General features: G+C 42.2%; 1 protein-coding gene across 1 annotated transcript in view; it reads left to right on the forward strand.

Annotated features, from left to right (window-relative positions):
- Nucleotides 1–3,420: 3,420 nt before the first annotated feature.
- Nucleotides 3,421–22,090, forward strand: part of COL6A3 (collagen type VI alpha 3 chain) — a 107,597-nt gene continuing 88,927 nt past the window's right edge. Inside the window, exons 1-6 of the mRNA XM_088467745.1 lie at nucleotides 3,421–3,542; nucleotides 8,596–9,195; nucleotides 11,246–11,848; nucleotides 15,914–16,507; nucleotides 18,395–18,997; nucleotides 20,924–21,511. Of these exons, the coding sequence (XP_088323871.1) occupies nucleotides 3,446–3,542; nucleotides 8,596–9,195; nucleotides 11,246–11,848; nucleotides 15,914–16,507; nucleotides 18,395–18,997; nucleotides 20,924–21,511 (3,085 nt within the window). The 5' untranslated portion in view covers nucleotides 3,421–3,445. The remainder of the gene's footprint in view (nucleotides 3,543–8,595; nucleotides 9,196–11,245; nucleotides 11,849–15,913; nucleotides 16,508–18,394; nucleotides 18,998–20,923; nucleotides 21,512–22,090) is intronic.

Below are 22,090 nucleotides of genomic sequence, written 5' to 3' on the forward strand. Positions count from 1 at the left end.
AGATATTGCTGATAAGCTGAACATATCAGTGGGTGCTGTGCACAACATTGTTCATGAAGCAACTGGGGTACAGGAAAAAGTGTTCACCCTGGGTACCGAAGCAACTCACAGAAGTTCACCAAACCAATAGAATGGGATTGTGTCCCATGCACTTGACGCGGTACCACGAGGAGGGAGTGCAGTTACTGCAGCGTATTGTTACAGGCGATGAAACGGGGGTGCATCATGTGACAGAGGAGGTGAAGCAAGCAACCATGACATGGAAACACACATCATCCCCACCTTCAAAGAAATTCGAAACAACTCCATCAGCAAAGGTCATGGCGACCACGTTTTGGGACAAGGGCGTGATTCTTGTTGATTTCCTCACCAAGGGAGATACTGTGAATGCTGTTGCGGAGGGCAATATGTCAAAAAACGAGCTGGGTTGCTGGACACAGGCATCGTATTTCTGCACTCAGCCACCCACACGCTTGAGTTGTCACGGCGCTACCACTGGACCACCCTCCCTACAGCTCTGACCTGGCACCAAGTGATTCCCATCTCTTTGGACCATTGAAGAAGGACCTGGGTGGAAGGCGATTTGCAACCGACGGTGAAGTTCAGCAAGTCGTTATGTCTTGGCTTCAGCAGCTTGACACTGATTTCTTCTATGCCGGGATAGATGCCTTGGTGTCCCATTGGAGCAAATATTTAAACAAGTATGGGGACTACAGTATGTGGAAAAATAATCTGTACCAAGGCCATCCTATTGATTATACGTATATGTACGAGTTGAATAAATGTACGCAATGAGAGGTCTTGTTACCTTATTTATTGAACCACCCTTGTATTAATTCCAATTTTTCAGATGTCACATGAAAATCTGCGTCCTTAAAGGATCTTTCCTGTTCAATAAAATACAGAATGTACAGTAAGTGTCTAGAGTCAACATTTCCAGATGTAATGTATTATTAAAATAATTCGGAATTTAGCTGTTTTTTTTTTTTTTACAGTTGCTTTACAAGAACATTCCTGGGCAGGCAGCTACCATATGCTTTTAATGACACATACCAGCCATTAATTGTACTTTCCAAGTTCTATAAATTAGCCATCTATATGGAAAACAGTTCTATTGGCCCAACAATATGTAGACATTTCTAATTTGAGAAGTGTGAATGCTTTGTGCTGGCATATGAGTAGGCTGAGGTAATGTCACTTCCTGGCACAGAGAGAGGTGACCCGGCAGAGACGTGGCACTTGTGCAAGGCCAGATTTACTGCTGCATTTTGACACCATTCATGACCATGTCTTCAACACCAAAACTAAGCACATGAGAGTGGAGAGAAGTCCAGATATAAATGTTTCCATGTCTGAGATATTAAAGTCTGTTTTTATCATTTTATGTTTTCAGTTGTCATGAAGATACACTAGATACTCTAAATATATATAGGTGCGGCAGTTGGACGATCGGTCGTGAACATATTGTACTTTATTTTATATGTAACATCACCACAGATCTGTGTGATCTGTACAGGATCTCAGGACTCTATATCAAAGTGAAATATATATATATATATATATATATATATTCCCCTGATGAAGTCATTGTGACATTAGCTATATATCTGAGCATCGGGTGATCTGAGGGCCTGATTCAGACCCGGACGCTATTTGCGGACGCTCGTTCTTAAAAAGGGGCGGTATATTTAAATTGAGCGCTCGCTCTTTGCGGTGTGTTGACGCCTCTATGTCTGAGCGAGCGTCCGAAAAATGTGCTCGCTATTTTGTAAAGAGGCCCCTTTGCCATTCGCATCACACGTCATCTCCGGTATTTATTAGATTAATCGGGAACATCGAAAGGCATCTGAACTGCTCGCAGTGCTTGTGGTAGTATTTTCTTCCCGCTATCACTGCGAGCAGTTCAGGCTAAAAGACAACCAAGTGACGTGGTCGATGACGCTCCTTTACTAATTATGAACTCCCATTAAACGCCCTTTTGACCGTTAGGCACGCCTGCGTTCGGATCTCCACTCCCCTGTTTTCAAGCACCTTCCCCTGTTACCACCCACAAACGGTACATTCTGTCAATCAAATTAGCAGCCCCTCGCTGTTTTAGGAGCGCACGATTTCAAAACGCAATGACTGTTTTGCGCATGCGCATTACGACCCATACGCATGCGCAGTTGTGCGAACATCGCTCAGAGCGAACGAGCGGCTGCTTCCAAGCGGCTCTGAATCATGCCCTGAATCCGGGAATGACTATTGGTGGGATGAGAAAGTCTGACAGGTCTTTTTGAAAGATTTTTCAGATAAACTGGTTATATATTTTATTATTATATGTGTGCTACCTTTTTTTTATTATTATTAGCATTTATTTATATGGCGCCACAAAGTACATAAACAAGTTGTAGACAAGCGACTTACAGAACAATACAATACAGGACCAGGACATGGATAATATATATTGCTACATTAGCGACCATAACACCCAGATAAGCAACAGAGCATAAGCAACCAAGTGTTAGGTGCCCTAGTGGTGAGTAAGAAGTAGATGAAACTAAAGTAGGGAGAAGCAAAAGAGGGTAGAGGGCCCTGCTCGTAAGAGCTTACATTCTAAATTAAAGAAGTGTTTCATATATATTAGGGATGTGCAGGCTCGGATAGGTTCGAGTTTGCACGTGGAGTTCGGATTTTTCCCTCCAAAAAAACGGAACTCAGAACGAGGCAAAACGTCATCTTACATGGACGAACATCATCATTCCTGGACAAAAGACCAGGAATGATGATGTTCGTCCATGTAAGATGACGTTTTGCCTTTTTCTGAGTTCCGTTTTTTTGGAGGGAAAAATCCGAACTCCACGTGCAAACTCGAACCTATCCGAGCCTGCACATCCCTAATATATATATATATATATATATATATATATATATATATATATATATATATATATATACTGTATATGGTGCTATGATTTTTGGTACATCCTTCTCTTTTGAGTTACTTGTGTCTGAAGCATGCTGATTTGTCTATGTATCCTGAGGAATAAGTAATTCCTGGAATATACCCCAGATAATCACTGTTTCTTAGCATATTGGTATGGGGCCACCTTTATTTAACATCAACATTTTTCGTTTGGTTTGATAAAGTCATTGGAATTGTATTAGCATTTATGGCACTAAGAGGCGCCATTCTGAATGTCATTACTTGTTTTTCATGAGTCACTGGCGTCTTCTCCTCTCTTCCCCCATTCCCTCTACCCTGCGTTTGGTTATATCATTTTGGTATAGGTATGTCATTTTATGTATTGATGTACAATTGTGCTGCTATTCCCTGCTAAGCGCTGCAAACATCTTGTGACGCCATATCATTAAAAGAAGATAATAATAACAATCTAGTTTGTTATTTTTATATATGTATTTTTTCTCTGTTACAGTTTGCTCATCTGGTGCTCACTAACCATACATGGTCAAGATGAGGGAGCACAATATTCCGCAGCTGGCGGCTGTTTTGTGCCTTATGATCTTAGGTATATGCAGGCTGGAAGCACAAGCACAGGAAGGTAGGTGGTCAATCCAAACATTAAGGCCCTTTGGCAAAATAAGGTAGGTAGGTGGGTGGTTAGACACTCCACCAAACTGAAAAAAAAAGAGAGATGCGCATATCTATCTACAGTGACTATTACATAGAACTTTTTGAATTTTCATATACGAGTTATTTTTCCATGTATAGTCGTTATTACTGTCTGCAGGTTTTTAGCAACATTTTTCAGCAGAACCGGGTACAGTATGTGTAGAAATTGTCTTGCCAAAAGATTGTCCCTGAAATAGCATGAAGACGTGTCATGTACTTATTTCCCCATATTCCATAATGTACATTATTTGTGGCCACACCCTTAAGGTTCTGTAGGTGAATTTGGCCACAAATATGAGTCTACAAGGGAATCTACAAGGGAGAATCAGGGACTGGAACAGAAGAAGCATCAGAACAGGTTCTCCTGCTACTGAGCTGCAAAGGGTAAACCTCCTTAGTGTTTGGATGAATCAGGATTTCAGCCACTTTTTTAAGACAATACATAAGATGAATGAACTACATTTTATTTATAAAATACTAATGAAGAATAATCTCAAGGTATATACACTTTCCAGTCAGGCATACTTACTGGTCATGTGTCTAGGAGGGTCTAACGAATAGGTCAAGTGTACAGAGAGCCCTGTGAATTGCGCCATTTCCGGAAATTCCTCAGCCAGTTACAACCCAACAAACCTTATTTACACACAACATTTAATCGCTTTCTTGGAATTTACAATTGTAATTTACAAGTTTGAAGGTCGTGGCTGATGTAACATGTACTCGCCGCTTAGCCTCCTGATGAGTGTGTAATTCCATGACGTAACATCTCTCTGTAAGCATCACACCCTATTGCCATGGAAATTATATATAGCTTATATATGCCTATTCCACAAACCCTCTCACTAGATGTTGAATCTTAGCTTCTACTGTCAAAATACATGTTTTCTGAAGATTTCAGAAGCATGGTCAATGTGTGACGCTCACGTTTTGTTATGATGTTCATCCAAAGGCTGGATTTCCTAACAGGTCTTGTAATGAAGGTCTATGGAGCGATCATTGTGCTCTATGTAATTTATATATTATTTAGGGTATTTATATATAAAGTACCATATATATGTAGATTTTTTGCATTTGTGTATGTGTATGCTATCGTATATACAATTTATTATATGTTAATATGTAATACACATATCTTCACTAAAAGGGCCTGTTTCATATTCCAGCCAATCGGAAAATGTTTAAATGTCAATTGTTGATAAAGTTTATACAGTGATGACGCTGCTTCTCAACTCCAATGACCACCCAACGAATGCTAATCTTGTTGTACTTAATGCTTAAGCAAATATTTATTTACCGCACAAATCTTGCTACACACTAGTACTCTCAAATAGGAGAAAAAACCCAGAATGGTGCATTTATGGAACTGTGCCAAGATAAATCTTGTTCGATTTGTCTTATGGAATTTGCAGCTATATAAAGTAATTATTTCCCACTATTACTGGTAACTTTATTTTCACTAACTGATAGCCTTTTAACCACTTCAGGACATGGACCATGGGTGATGTAAGATTGTCAATGTGAGATCCTTGGGCAAGAAAACAGGATAAGCTGTTCTGAAGTTCTGTGTTAGAGTAGGAGCTTATGGCTACTCTAGAGGAGTTAAAGACAACACCAACCTTAGTATTTATCATTTAATATACTGCACTAAACAAAACTATTATATTAGCATTACTGCTCAGTGTTTGGGTTAAAGTTGGAGTCTCGGAGCAACTCTGGTCATCACTGGTATTGTCATAAATGCCTTAACATGATTCTGCATTACTTGTTTGAATAATTGTTTACCAGATCCAGCTGTGACGTTTATGACTTATTGAAAGGGTTCCCATAGTTATCTGTATTGTGCAAATAATAGTTATTATATTGCCTAGATAATACTTTGAACAACCACTCAATACAGAGAATGGGCCTGATTCAGCAAGGATCACAAATGCGATTATACATGCAGACCGCCATACGTATGCATCGCATTGCACGAAAGCTCCACCACGTAGACCCATCGCAGAGTGATTGACAGGAAGTGAACGTTTGGGGGTGTTGAAGGGGGGGGGAACGCAGGCGTGTCAGTGCGTTTAAATGCCGTTACAGGGGCTTGCATAAATTAGCCATGTGATGGCATACACAGCTTGAACTTTCACTGCGAGCGATGCGTTTAGCAAATTCTGAGTAAGGTCAAACGTGTTGTAATTGTGCGTGAGGCTCCGATGGTTCTCGATGTTACCGATGGTTTTGCAGACTTGCAGGGTATTACGGATGTAAGGGGAAGTGGGCGCCCTTATGTTGGGCTGCATTGCGATTGCAAACATTAGCATATTTTCGCAGTGGGTCTGCGTGTGTAATCGCAGCTGCGATCACAATATCGATCTGTAGTGATTCAGGCCCAATGTACTTTAGACATACCCAACATAACCCGATCACTGGACATGGTCATAATAATAGTATCCCATGACACTCTATATACAGTAGCGACATAAGACACTATACGTACTCAATATGAAAACTTATGGTCATCAAACAATTATGTTGTGTTTTAATACAAACATACAATTAACCGCAGCTTCTACAGTGTATAGAATAAGAAATAATGTGACACAACTTGGGGTCTTAAAAACAAGGGACATTGACCAAGACAAATCTTTGGGGTCTATTTACTAAGCAGTGTTAGGAGACAGAGTGAAAAGTGATAAGAAAGTGATAAGGTACCAGCCAATCAGCTCCCAACTGTCATTTTTCAAACACAGCCTGTGAAATGGCAGTTGGGAGCTGATTGGCTGGCACCTTATCACTTTCTTATCACTTTTCACTCTGTCTCCTAACACTGCTTAGTAAATAGACCCCTTTATAACCTATGTCCACCCTTGGAAAACAATTGGTAACTATTATTCTGCATAATCTTTCATGGCCTGTGATGCTGCGGAGGTCTTGTTCATACAAATGCCTACTAATATACTGTAATATACTGTAATATACTGTAGTTAGGCCCACAGTACCGGTCTGGTAGCTACTATCCAAACAGAATGCAGAACGCTGGTTTTATACGTTTGCCATCGTGTAATGAGAATGTTGTTTTATGCAATGTTTGCCGTGGATATTTTACCATATAACACAAAGCATTATAGTTCCTGGTGCTAATCCTCATTGTGTATGTTGTGCTGATCATCTCCGCAAAACAATTATTGACAAATAATTCAACACTACTTTTTTGGCAACACTGTGAAGTCACCGCCAGCTCCTGACAATACAATGTGGCCACTTACTAATGCAGAAAATTGCTTAGTGCACATCATAAAAAGATATTTAGGAGCCTATGTATTAATAATCATGGAATTGCCGTGATTATTAAGGATCCGTTTGGCTGCAGATATTTTCATTTTTAACAAGAATATCTCCACTATGTTCTAAGGGAAGCTTGCAGGGACAGCTGTCCCTGCAATTTATATCCCCGGCATTATGTAGAAATCTTTCACTATGCACATGCGCACAGTGTCAGTTTCCGCCACCGGCCAGAAGCTGCGGGAGAGAGATCGGAAGATGGCAGTTGTTCTCGGATCCCTGCTCCTCTCGATGGGAAGGAGTTCCGGTGTTGAGAAGAGGGATCAGAGCGGATCCCTCCACCTCCTTCTCACTACCTCCCCGGCAGCATTGCGCACGCGTGACCTCGAGTCATGCATGCGTAGCCGCGTCAATGGGGGGAGAGGTCAGTAACGCAGCTACTTCGGGTTTTCGGAGCAGCTGTCCCTGCACTGGAGCAATGATGAATTGCTCCAGTGTAAAGTTTACCCCGCTGTGAGTTGGATACCCTCACATGATTACTTTTTATTATGGAGATCTAGTAAGCAGCAGTTTTGTATGTGAAGTGCATCACATGCTGTTGTCAAAGCCAAACTTCTGCATTCACTACCCGGCTCTGAGGACGCTGGACACTCACACTGCTTGCGACGTGCGGTGGTTTGCAAATTCCCAAACCAGTGGGCAAGCTGGCACTTGTACTCCCACAAGTGTGCCTTATAAATACAGATAGCTCAAACAGAATGTGGTTTGAGCTGTCTTGCATGTCAAAACCATGTTTTAAAAACAGAATCAGCTGTTTCTTTATAGTGTTTTACATGTGTCAAAATTGCGATGGCGCCTTCAGTGCTGGTGCCCTTAAATAATGCATCTTAATGTGTGGTTGTGCTATTAATAAATTGCATGGTTTCTAAACTGCACATAACCCAGACAGTGTATCAAAACGGCCACCTTAGTAAGTATCCCCCTAAAGCTTACTTAAATCATACTTGCCAAGGGGCTCATTTATTATCAGGATTCATAGCAATAAGAAATGCTGTACCGCCAGCATATATTAACTATTCAGGTGCAGGAAACCCTACATCCCTGCGATGTGTAAGATGTGGAAGGATGGTTAATGTAATCATTTCACTTCTCTATCGGGACCCCGACGCGCTACTGTGCATGTGCGGCTTGCAGACCGCACATGTGCAGCAGTCATTGGTGGGAAGGGTTTTCATTCCGGAGCTAGGTCTGCTTCTGCGGTCGGAAACATTGGGGAAGATATCTGCAATGGTACCCCCCCAAAAACAGGTGTTGTCTGGGGATATCCCGTAAATATTATTTGATAAATAAGTCCCCAAGTGAAAAAGAAAAAACTCCAACACAAAAGAATAAAACATGTTTGTACAAAAACAACAAATCTATTCAAGCGATCACATTCCAGCGTCAACATACACTATGAAATTGGCCATGAACTTGCAATGCATATGGTAGAATTTCACCGCTTCCAATGCATCATGTTTCTTAGTACGGTTTTGGAGAAACATGTGTACACTATACATCCGCATGTTATCACTGCTCCTATATTAACTCTGTCACCTTTTGCATTTTCTTTCTCCTCTATTTTCTACTTTTTATTTGTTTTTTTGGTCACATTTTTCCATCTTTTTCACCTAACCCACCACGCAACACCGCTGTGACATCAATGACGCCAGACTCAGCTGACCTGGTTTTCCTCATTGATGGTTCAAATAATGTTGGACGCACGGGTTTCAACACCATCCGCGACTTCTTGGTGAATTATGTGGAAAGGCGTTTGGAGGTGGGAAGGAGCCGTATGCAAGTAGGAGTGGTGCAGTTTAGTGATGACGCCAAATTAGAATTCACGTTGGAGGAACATACTAGCAAACGTGGCCTTATAGACGCTCTGAAGAATCTACGATACTCTGGTGGAGAAGATTCCAATATGGGGGCCGCCATTGAGTTTGTAGTGGAAAACCTGTTCACCGGGGCTGGGGGCAGCCGGAGAGAAGAAGGAATTCCCCAGTCACTGGTGGTGATCACTGGTGGACCATCAAGTGATGACTTGAGAGAGGCTGCCAATTCTTTAAGACTTAATAGTATTATCACATTTGGCATTGGTGTGGAAAGGGCAGACACCGCTGAATTACAGCAGGTTGCAACGGATGACTCCTTTGTTTTTACCGTACCCCAGGCCCAGATTGTGGGTCAACTCGAGACCCAAATTGTTCCATACATTTCTGGGGTAGCCCAAAGGACCATAATCTTAGAGCCTCCAACTGTTATTACAGAAGGTAGGTAGGATGGCGGCATCTTGGTGGTTGCTTTCTGAATTCATAAAGTAAATAGGAGACTTACAAAATTGGGGTTATATGTCGCATGCGTCCAGTAAGTAATATTTACCATGAAAATGTATATACCCACCAGGTAAGATCCCTTTTGTGTCTACTGTTGAGTCAAAATGAAATAATTATATAGATTCATAGTTTAATTACCCAGTAAAACATTACATTTTGAGACATGTAGGGAATTACAGTTCGCCTTGAGGAAGGGGGCTGCCCGCTGTGCTGCTTTCCTGTCCCAGACTGCAATGCCCAGTGCTTGTGTCTCGCTGCCTGGGCAATGGATATGACAGACGCCAGGAGCGGCGCATGGGCACAAACACCGGCAGACCGACGCATGTGCACACAGGGCAGTAAGTAAGGCGGTGCTGTTTTTTTTCAAACATACTAGAGGAGCATAGGGCTTAGGGTCATCGGTAGAAAACCTTAATCTGCAACTGCTATAGGGCTGGTGCAAGTTTTGATGGTAGGACCAATGGTGGCATCTAAAGATGCACCAGGAGGTACTACAGTGTGTACGGATGATGAAAGTCATGCTGTCATTTGTGGAGGTGCTGTGGCCAGGTGCCGCGATCCTACTTAAAGTTGCTCCCCGGTGCTCTGTGATAGGAGGGGGTGTCAAAATCCTTGTCCGTGTAAGCTTAGATCTATAGCTTCTCTTGATTTTTATTTCTTCCTATGATAAATGAATATGTTGATCGTCATGCCTGTGGCATTATTATAGAGAAATACTATTATCGGTATAATATTGTAAAGACTGGATTTATTATACGATCGTACATACTGTAGTAGTAATAGAGACACGCTCAGCCAGCCTCTAAGTGCTATCTACTGTACATTACTGGGAATTGCAGTAAAGTCATTGGCTGGGGCTAATATGGGAAAATACGATAAGGGTTCATGCAGCAAGATATATTCTTTGGGGTCGATTCAATCAGGAGCGATGGGTGTGATATAGTGCCCTCTAGGGCCTGATTCTGAGTAGGACGCAAGTGGGTTGTGGATTTGGGCATCTGGCATATGCATCGTGGAAAGAAATCGGTGACTGCACATGTTCTGAATCGAGCATGGACGCACGGACAGTCGCAAGTACGGATGGATTGATTGGACCACTCTTTCCGTGATATGTTTGTTTCTGGCCTGTAAATGATCAGCGACCATGTGAATGCAAACAGTGTCATAACGGCTTCCAAGTACCCCATGCCGACTGCACCCCTGGGCACATGATGTTGCGCAGAGGGGGCCGGGCCGGGGGTTCCAGCACCGGGAAATGCAGCACTACCTGGAGCATCATCAGGAGGCGCCGAACGGCTATACTTACAGATGGCAGGGTGCATGGCATGATCCGGGCGGCACTGTCGCAGTGATACTGGCTGCTGGGTGTCATTCCTTGCACCCTGCCACTCACAGAGCACTGCCCTCTTTGCAGCAGCAGCGGTAGCACACCCCTAAATGCACTCAACTGTTCCGTCTGGTGGGAGTGTCAGGGGAGTGTCCTTGGCATATCAGCCAATTGCAATAGCGTGCTGACGGAGATAGGATGCCTGTGTCAGATGGATCTTTTTGCACCCAGCATGATGACGGTTGTGGCTGCAGATAGAAAAACAATGGGCGGGACGGCATTACATATGTAGACGCACGGATGTTCGGCATACACAGGCGGATTCTCGCATTAGCTAAACCAGTAAGTAGGCTGCCGCGGCCGTGCGCAATAGGGCAGTAAAACTCAGAATCATCCCCATAAGATGCACCTATGGTAGCCTCCAAATCGCTTATATTATTACACAGTACACACCCCTATGGGGCAGCAAACTAAAATGTGCGAACTCAGGGCATGATTTAGGGAACCACTGCCACTATTCAAACAAAGTTTCAGCGCTCTTGCGCCTAGTTTGATTGTCCCCTTTCAGTTCCTTTCAGTTTGGGAAGACCTTGAAGTTAAACTAAAAGTGACGAAGTTGTTCTTTTGTAGGTTTAACTTGATAATATTTTTGTCTTACAGTTACTGAAGTCAACAGGAGGGACATAGTGTTCCTGGTTGATGGTTCCAGTGATTTAGCGGGGCCAAGCTTTACAGCAATCCGTGAATTAATTGTGAAGCTTGTCAACAGGCTGGAAATTGGTCCTGATCTAATCCAAGTGGGACTCGCCCAATATGCCAGAGAGGTTAGGCCCGAATTCTACCTTAACACCTACTCCAATAAGAAAGATCTTCTCACACAATTAAAAAAACTGAAGATCTTGAATAGCACACCGGTAAACACCGGCGCCGCCTTGAGAGCTGTCCAGAGAGATTTCTTTACTGCCTCCGCTGGAAGCCGTGTGGACCAAAGAATCCCGCAACTGCTTGTCCTCTTCACTGGCAGCCAGTCAAGGGATGACATCGTTCAGGCCTCGCAGGATCTTAAGCGGGCAGGAATACTGACCTTCGCTGTTGGGGCCATGAATGCCGACTTAAATGAGCTCCAAGAAATTGCTTTCGACTCCACATTGGCTTTCCAGCCTGCAGAATTCAGGCAAACTGCTCTACAAGCTTTATTGCCTCAATTGCTGACTCCTTTGAAAACACTCACAGGAGTCGTGATTACTGAAGGACCCACTGAAGGTAAAAATTCAAGAACATAATTGTTTCAAGTGTGCTTAGTGGCCCTACAAAGCTCACCTACAATGTCTGCCTTTCATAGGTTTTCCTGGCTATAGACTATGACTGTCCTATGGTGTAAAGTGTATTCATGTTTAGCTACTTACCAATGTGTCTTTGTTCACAGCAGGGAGGGCAGTGGTGAGAGTACATACAGAGTTCTAAAACACCCGGCCACCCTTGTGGTCAGGCCATGGCCGAATATGGTGTGGGCGACCCTATCTGAAACTGATTACAAATTGGGCAAAATGACCGTGTGGCCGAAAAAGCCTTGTATTCGCCTACATAGTCACCCCCCTCCTAGGCTGCATAATGCTAGAGCCAGATTAAGGCCTACATGTGCCTGGGGATAAAAACGGGCGATTGTGTGAAGCAGAGGAGGTGTGACCAGTGCTGTGTGGGTGTGGCCAGTGCCATGTGGGCGTGCACCGCTCCTACACTATCGGGCCCAATATCTCCCTAAATATGTAAATATAGCAACATTTCCTCATTGTGTGAGGAACATAATACAGTTTTAATACTTGTGATTTATGGCTGACCGTGTGTCCAGCTGTGTGGCTGGTCAGCGTCATCTTGTCATGATGATGGGCCTATTTTTATGTAGAGGTCTGGAGCTGTAGATCCATACCTCCCAACTTTTAAATACCCTGAAGATATACAAGGGCGGAGCCTCTGGAAAATGGGGCGGAGCCTTGTGGCTATGGGGGCGTGCCCAGCTCTCTCTCCGAGATGCTGCCAGCAGGGTACCGTTCCAGGGCCTTGGGGCAGCGACGTTGTCCTGGCTGGTTACATACCCCTAGAAACGGCCCTGCCAATATCCTATACCCAACTACCAGAAATGTGAGGGACCAGTTTCTAGACACTTGGAGGTAGATTTACTAAAACTTCTAAAAATGAAAACTGGTTGTGTTACCCATAGCAACCAATCAGATTCTTTCTATTATTTTCAAGGATGCATTAGAGAAATAATTGGTTGCTATGGGCAACACCAACACTTAATTTCTTTGCCAGAATTTGGCTCTACCCTACTCCTACCCAAACCACACCACGGATCAGAATCAACTGACTGCACCGCAGCTCCTTTCATAGCCTAATCAATCCGAATTTACAGTACAAACTAGGAATGTGCAGGCTCAGATTAGTTCGTATTTTCCCTCCAAATTCGGATTTTCCCGCCAAAAATCGGGTCTCAGAAAGAGGCAAAACGTCATCTTTCATAGACAAACATCATCATTCCTGGACAAAAGTCCATGAAAGATGATGTTTGTCCATGAAAGATGACGTTTTGCCTTTTTCTGAGACCCGATTTTTGGGGGAAAAATCTGAATTTGGTGGGAAAATCCAAACTAATCCAAGCCTGCACATCCCTAGTACAAACGCGTAGTGGAATGCCGTCTTGAAGATTCAAAAACAAACCTCAAAGATTATGTTGATTAAAACTTTGCATCGCTCTCTGAAATACAGCCTCTAATTTTACCAAAATGTCACCGCAACTGTGCCGATCTTTAACAGATGGTTACCAATAAATCCATTAATTAATAGAGATTTAAAGGACATTTTAAAACCATCTTATCTAGCAGCCCGTAGAGGTTGAACGTCCAGTCCTGAGTGATCATACATAAAACTACAATCTGGTAGATCTTGGGTGAGATTCTATAACAACAGAGAAGAGTGAAAGTACAGATTCTAGCTTCTTTATCTATTCAGTTTCCAAAACATTATTATGGACCCCAGGGCCAGCTCCAGCTTGATCCGCAGTAAAGCTCGAGCTGGCCCTGCAGCCGCCTCAAATCTCACGCGCAACTGTCGCTATTTGGGGGCGTACCCGTATGGCGCGCCTATTTAACGTCGGGCTGGGGGCGAGCCCAGCACTACGTCAGTAGCTGGGCTGCCCCCAGCTTTCTCCCTGCACTGAATGGATGCCAATGCGTGGCATCAATTCTTGTTCCCAGGGACCGGCACTGCCGCACAGCTGTGGCGGTGGATGTGCCCAACATCCCGACCTCCCGTTGGACATTTCGTCCCGTGGGTGGAACAGCGGGGCAGTGCCCGAAAAACGGGACTGTCCTGCTGAAATCGGGAATGGCTGGGAGGGGTGCGCCCTTTATGGGGTGGTGCCCTTGTTCGACCGCGCGGGTCGAACATACCTCGAGCCGGCCCTGATGGACCCCTATACCTGTGAGTATACTGTACTTCTTGGTTGAAGTCATTTTAGGTTGCCTAGACAGACTTCAGTGCAGACCTGTGTCATTTTCAGAGAGCAGAAGAAAAAATATAGGGCTCTATGTACTAAGCCTTGGAAAGAAGTAAAGTGGAGAGAGATAAAGTATTAACCAACCAGCTCCTAACTCTCATTTTACAGGCTGTGTTTGAAAAATGACAGGAGCTGATTGGTTAGTGCTTTACCTCTCTCCACTTTATCTGTCTCCAAGTTTTAATAAATACTTGGGGGTATATTTACTAAAGTGCGGGATTATAGAAGTGGAGTTGTTGCTCACAGCAACCAATGAGATTCTAGCTAATATCTTCTAGAAGATGCTAGATAAATAAGTAGAATCTGACTGGTTGCTATGGGCAACAACCCCGCTTCTAAAAACCCGCACTTTAGTAAATACACCCCTTACTATTTTATAAACCATCTCATGTTGTAATAGGATCTCACCCGGCGCTGTTAGTATTGATAACCCCTCTATACACACTAGCTTAGCAAAGGGTGACCACATTGGATTTTAAGCACTGAGATATTATAAGTTGTTTTAAGGATTATTGTATGAAATTACATGAAAACAAACTTGAAACATGCAGCATTAAGACGTCTCCAACTCTCCCTTTTTTATCACTCTTCTCTGCTAAGTTTTATACAGTATACTTCTGCCTTCCTACCTCTCTTCTCCTATATCTGTATTACGTCGTGTTTGCCTTCCATCCTTCCATGTGCTGCCTCCATCTGCTTAGATGTTAATGTCCATACTGTATTACTACAGTACTCAAACTGTCATATAAAGCATTTGGTTCCACTGACAATATTAAGCCCTCCATCGTGGCTCAGTTTCCAATTGTCATATCAATGTTGTGTCAAGCAGCTTGTTTTTCATGATATGATGGAAAGCTGCTCCTCTCCAGCCATCCCTGGGTCAGTTCTAGTGTTTTCCAGTAAGTTTTATTATACGCATCGAGTTTTAGAACTCGATGTGTATGATAAATGTTGCTCCAGCCAATCAGCTCCCAACTGTCGCCTGTTTGAAAAATGACAGTTGGGAGCCGATTGTCTGGAGCACCATTTATCATACGCAATGGGTTTTAAATCTCGTTGCCTATGAAAAAACTCATTAATAAATGGACCCCTTAAGCTGCATACACACGTAACGATTTTGTAACCAACGATTATCTGTCAGATTTTCCCTTAAAAAATGTGAACGATTTTTACAATGATGAACGAAAAATGTTCCTTCCCTTAATGAAAATCGTTATGTTGGACAGTCTGAAATGAACTACAAATGGGAGAACGCTTGAACGATTTTCGTTCATTGTTATAACTCAGAAACTGAACGAATTTTTGAACGATTGAACGATAACAACGTTGTTAAAGTTAAATCGTTCAAAAAATCGTTACGTGTGTACACACCTTTAGTTTTGGGCTTATTACTCAGCTGCTGTTCAAGCTGTTAGGATTTCTCTATACTAGAACAAAAAAAAAAGATGAACTAAACCTGAAAATCTGCACTGTTTAGAGCCAATACCAGTGCATATTAAGGTAAAATGATTTATTATTTTAAGTATATACATAAAATTTGTATACTATATGTATTGGTTTTCAGTAGATGGAGGGGATTATCCAAGCTTTCCATGACTAACTATGCTAAGGTGCTTTATTTTCATTATCACTTCTTACTTTTGCTTGCCCTGTAAGTGTAATTCAGAGTTATGTGTCTACGTTCAGTAAACACATGCATTACATAGTCTTGCTCTGCCAAATTTGCTGTGATGTCATGTTAATTGTTTTCTGTATCCTCCACCAAACCATTCCAGTAATTAACCAAAGAGATATCGTCTTCCTGTTGGACGGTTCAGTCAACGTTGGAAGTGCCAACTTTCCAGTAGTCAGAGACTTTGTCATCGACGTAATTAACACCCTTGGTATCAGCAGTGAAGGTACTCGAGTTGGCCTAGTCCAATTTAGTGATACCCCCAAAACTGAGTTCTATCTAAACACTCTGACCTCCAAATCTGACCTTGTTGAACGTTTGGAGCAGATGAGAATCAAAGGGGGTAATGTCTTAAATATTGGTTCGGCACTTCGATTCGTGATCAGCAACCATTTCACCGGCAGTGCGGGGAGCAGGATAGAGGAGAGGATCCCACAGCTTCTCTTGGTTCTAGTGGCTGGGAAGTCCTCAGACAGCATTCAGTCTGCTTCTTACGACCTCACCAGATCGGGGGTATTGACCCTTTGTATTGGGGTCGGAAATGCCGATAGAGAAGAGCTGGAAACCATTGCATTTAATCCAAGCCTGGTTTATACGGTGGATGATTTCAGTGTGTTACCTGGCTTCAGCCAGCAGATTTTAACACCTCTTACCACCTACGTTAGAGGAGAAGTAACAGAAGTGACGGAAACCACAGGTAAATCATCACTTGCGCTGTTTAGTCTTCTGTGTTTAGCCTAAAAAGAAACTATGCCTAGAAAAAAATAACTTCAAAAATATTTTCATTGATAGATTTCAGGGGACTTTGTGTATTCTTGTTTCTAAGTGCAAAAAAGTACCCAGTCATTTTGATGAACAATATTTTGCCTTCTTTTGACACTGTAGGAAGTATTTGAGAAAGGTAACTCGAGACTATCATGCTATTAACTATGGTTTCAAAAATGTCCACAGAAATTTTTTTTTATTATTATTATTATTATTGTCATTTTATATAGCATTTTCCTCCCAATAAGGCTCGCAGTGTTTTACATTTCCATTAAGAAAAAATCCACAAGATACAAAATAAACAAGTATTAATAGACTACCAAAAATAGAGCTAAGAATTTGGGTTTTATTTAATGTATATATAAAATACTTTGGACAACATTGCTTACTTCCCCTACTGTAGAAGCTGAAATCAATAATTGTATGTCGTGTTCATAATACATATACTCATATAGTACAAGTTGTATCTCACTTATAAGAGTCTGCCATTGAAAGATATGTCTATAATCTTATATCATATTATCTTTTGTTATATATATATATATATATATATATATATATACACACAGTATATATATATATATATATGTATGTATGTATATATATATATATGTATATATTTATAATATATACTGAGCCGTAACTAGACTTTTTGGTGCCCTGTGCCAGAGAGTGCTCCCCTCCTCATTTTTTTAAATAGGGACATAAGATAGTGCACCTGAAAAAGGGCCATGGCCTCATGGGGAAGGGCCATGGAAGAGAGAGTGGAGGCCAGGAGATGCTGGGGATAAAAGAAGAGGAGGCTACAAGTGAGAATGATAATAAACAGAAAAATTGACAGGCCCAAACAGCGCCCCCTACCATGCGGTGCCCTATGCCATGGCACAGGTCACACTACCCTAGTTACGGCCCTGTATATTTATATATACTGAATATTAATATACATATATATGAAATAATAGGCATAGACTAGCTATTCACCGTCCACTAACTGGCATCAGTGTCACACCTGCCACAACAATGCAATACACTTAAATACTCACTTCCATCCAAGCGCTAACTTATTACTCAACAAACAGTTGATTCCCAAACTTGAATTTTTATGTCGGTGTAAAAGGGGTATAACTGTCTGCCTCTAAACCACAGGTCACTCTCATAGTTGGAAGATTAGATGTCTGATGCATATTAGGAATATTAATTATCAGGTATTTAGTGCATCTGGCATGAATCTGATGCTATAAGCCAGTGGTGCTCAACCTCAACCCTCACGTTTCCCAAAAGGTCATGTTTTGGGGATTTCTGTGTGGAAACAGGAGGGATAATTGCTGACCCAGCAAAATAGAATAACTCACCTGTGCATTATTAAAGACCTCCACAAAACATGACCTGCTGGTGATAATTGAGGAATGGAGTTGAGAACCCCTGCAATAAATAATTATATATGACCTAATGAGTCCCATTACTACATTCACCACTGCATCAGTAAGGGTGCCACCAAGAGAAAAAATACTGATTCACCTTTCTTAATAACATTGGAAACAAACTAACTAGCAAACAAGTAAAACACTTTGGAGGTTGCAAACAGGGTGCTAGGATTCTTTCCTTGTACCCCATAGAGGTGTACAGGAGATGTAGCGACATTGAACCTACTGTGTAAATGGCAGATATGTGCGCAATTGATCTGCCCCTTATTTGTTTTGTCAGTCATTTTCTTATTCTCTTTTTTGCCATCAAGCTACATACACGGCTATCCTCACAATAATAATATTCTACTAATACTTTATCCACTTTCCTATTCTTTGCTGTTTCCTTTTAGTAGTGGGTGAAGATCGCAGGAAGGATATAGTATTTTTGATTGACGGATCCAATGATGCCAGGTCTGGTTTCCCAAGTCTCAGGAGCTTTGTCCAGAGAGTTGTAGAGTTCCTCGATGTGGGTCAAGACAGAGTACGTATTGCAGTTGTCCAGTACAGTGATTCCGCCAGGTCTGTGTTTCTACTAAACACCCATGCAGACCGTCAAGATGTCGTAAGAGCCATTCAGAACATGTCTCCCATTGGAGGCTCCCCATTGAACACAGGAGCTGCCCTAGATTATGCGTCACAAAATGTTTTTGCTGAGTCAGCTGGAAGCCGAGCGGCTGAAGGAGTACCACAATTCCTGATACTTCTGACAATGGGGAAGTCTAGAGATGATGTAAGAAGGTCTGCCACCTCTCTCAAGGCTAGCGGTGTTGTGCCATATGCCATCGGAACTGGTAGAGCTGACCGTACCGAGCTGCAGGCCATCTCTTTGACTCCTGATTTTGTTCTGTTTGTTCCCGAAGTCACTCAGCTGGAGAACGCTTACCAAACCTTCTCCCAACGTGTCAGTACAATTTCTTCAAGGGATATAACCACTCTGCTAGAGTCAGTTCCAACTGGTAAGACCACTTAAACCGATCACTTTAATTAAAGTAATTAATTTTCACATTCTGTAGCAAAATACCTAACTAACTGAGCAAGGACTGTTTCAGGTCTCCATAAACATAGGGTTCCCAAGACACACATAAGAACATGTGTTTTCAAAGGACTCTCAGTCTTGCTGTATAATGATTTATTCAATTGCTGAGGGTAAAAGCAATGTATAGCAGTTAAAGCAACTGTCATATTGGTTATTATGTAAGTAGGGCTTTACAGTCCATTCTGATAGTTATGTACAACAGAACAATGAAGGCTGTAGTCACAAGGCTCACCTTGGAAGTTGTAAGCCTCAGTAGTTTATAATTAAAGATGTGATGTATAGTTATTTGCACCTTATAAGTGCTTATGTTGTCTTATCCAAACACTAAGGGCCATATCCAAAATAGCCACAATAACGTTAAGTTTTCTCTGGAGAAAACTTTTTGGACCAGTTGCCCGAATTTGACGCTTTTAATATGTTTGCGTGCTCCCGTTTATTGGCCAATCCTATTGCAAAAGGCACGATAACACATTCGCCCGATAATTCTTGCATTGAAGACCGGCGAAAAGTGGGAAAATGTGGAAATCGGCCTGTAACCCCCCAAAAAGGTAAACTAAAATAGGGGTACAGCGTAGAAGTGTATTGGTGAACATAATCAAAAGGTCTGGGGTTCTTAAATTGTCTCAAATGGCTGTTACATAACTTTTTCTATAACAGCGGAAAGAAAAAATTATAAAAAGCAAGTTTTTGTGGGGCAAAATAAAAGCTGCAGGTAAATTGGAAGCACATTAAAATAGGCACAAGAAAAAAAAATAGGCGCAAGAATATTTTTGTGTCATTTTAGGGCACTTTTTTAAAAGTATTAAAAACACTCCTGGTGCAGCCACCTGCAATGCCTACAACAAATGTCCCTTCCATATAGCCCCCCAAAATGCCAGACCCAGTACTTTAAAGCAGTGGTCGCCAACCTTACTTGAGGTGTGGCCTATTTTAGTAAAATGAAGCCCCTGGAAGAGCTGCTAAAATTGTAGAAAAAAAAATCTGGCTAATAACCGAACAATTGAAGGTCATTTAATGAAAATTAAAAAAAAAAAATGTTTCATAGAAAATAACAATGCATTTAATTATTACAGTGATATTGTTGTAGTTTGTAAATAAAATGTAAGTACAGGCACATTTCACTGTAAATTACCAGCTCCAAGGAGGTACATGCAGTAGAGGAGCAAAATATACTATATAGGCAGGGCTGCTGTGTGATTTTCTGGCAGGGCTGGGCAGGAGTCACTCGCTCCGCTGTAGCGTAAACGCCGTGGGTGGAACCACAAGGAAGCACATCAGCATTGCTGTGGAGGCTGCTGCAATCACCTGACGTGCTTCCCTGTGGCTCCACCCATGGCGTCGACACCACGGGGGTATCACGTGTCAGAGATCACTTCCTCCTAGTTTACTCGGCAGTACTGCAGCTAGGTGAGCTACCAAAATTAAGACCGCAAACTACCGTTAGCTTGCGAGCTACGGATTGGAGACCACCGCTTTAAACCCATTTTCCAACACAGTTTATTTTTTCATACCAAACTAACATGTCATTATTGGCCAAATTAAGCTAATTAAAACATAATGTTTGCCTAATTAGTCATTAAGGGGAGTTTTCAAGGGGTTCTGCACCAAGTCCCAACATTTCACCCGAAAATAGGGATTTTGCACAACTTATCACCTACTTAGAGAATTCCTATACAGTTTTCGCATATGCGGAAACCGCGGCGATAACTTATAAGGGAAAAAGCCGTTATCGCGGCTAATAGGATATGGCCCTCAAGTGGTTGATCCAATGGATCGTACAGTAGGACATTCTGGCTTTATACATTACATGTAACTGTTGAAATGTTTGGTGTGTTTTTTTCTGCAGTTACAGAAAGCAAAAAGGACATCCTATTTCTGGTCGATGGTACCACCAATATCGCTGGAAGGTTTCCCATGGTGCGAGACTTTGTGGCAAACATCATAGACGGCCTCAACGTCGGCCCAGACGACACCCGTGTCTCTGTGGGCTTAGTCGGCGACAATGTCAAGGTGGAGTTCAAGTTTGACTCGTTTCGCACCAAGCCCGAGGTTGTCAGCGCAGTGCGAAAAATGCGATTCAGGCCAGGCAAAGAATTCAAGCTCGGAGATGCTCTGGATTATGCTCATGACAATCTCTTCATACCGGAGTCTGGAAGTAGGATCCGAGAGGGCGTGCCGCAATATCTAGTCTTGCTTGCTGCAGGAAAATCTGCCGACAGTGTCGACCAAGCCGCCAATAAGTTGAAGAGAGCTCGTGTTGTGACTTTTGCAGTGAAGGCGCAGAGGGCTGAATCGGAGGAACTCGAGAAGATTGTTTTGGCGCCACAGTTTATTCTGTCCGCAGAATCTCTGGGCGATCTCTCCAATATCCAGACCCAGTTTGTTAATCTCATAAAAACCGTCTCAGTCTCAGTCGAGGGGCCAACAGAGACATGTAAGTATTTTTTATCTTTGTATTGTACAGAAAAAAAGGTACATACAGTAGGTTAAAGAAAACATTGAAATGAACCAGCTAAACTCATTATAGCTGCAATGGGTATAATTTGGTGCATATGTTAGAATTAGGAGGACAAAATTCCGCTAATGCATTTGTTTGGAGGGCATTGGTTTCTGCCAGCATCTAAACCTGCTTTCGTGTATACAATGAGCCTAGGCGTAGTAAAAGACATCACGATGACAGTGATAGTATGCAAGGGCATTCTAAAATGGCGCCTCCAAAAAGGTTCTGTGGTCCCCAGGAACACCTCTAAATTTGCCCTATCGGCCAATATGTAATTTCAATATATACTTTTATGTAACTAAAATTGGATTTGACTGCAGAATTAGCTACTTTTAAAAGTTAGAGCTCATAACCCTCATAACTCATCCTAATGGAGTTAGTACCGTTTTTATTTGATTAACAAGGTGTTAAGTACTGTAGATAGCCGGCAGTAGCCCCTTATGCTAGTTTCTTCCTGCAAAACTGCCTACAGTACTAAAGAAGGATCACAGTTGTACATGTAACAACACAATA

Source organism: Taudactylus pleione, unplaced genomic scaffold (genome assembly GCF_031769625.1).
Source record: "Taudactylus pleione unplaced genomic scaffold, aTauple2 ptg000074l, whole genome shotgun sequence".
Lineage (NCBI taxonomy): Eukaryota > Metazoa > Chordata > Amphibia > Anura > Myobatrachidae > Taudactylus > Taudactylus pleione.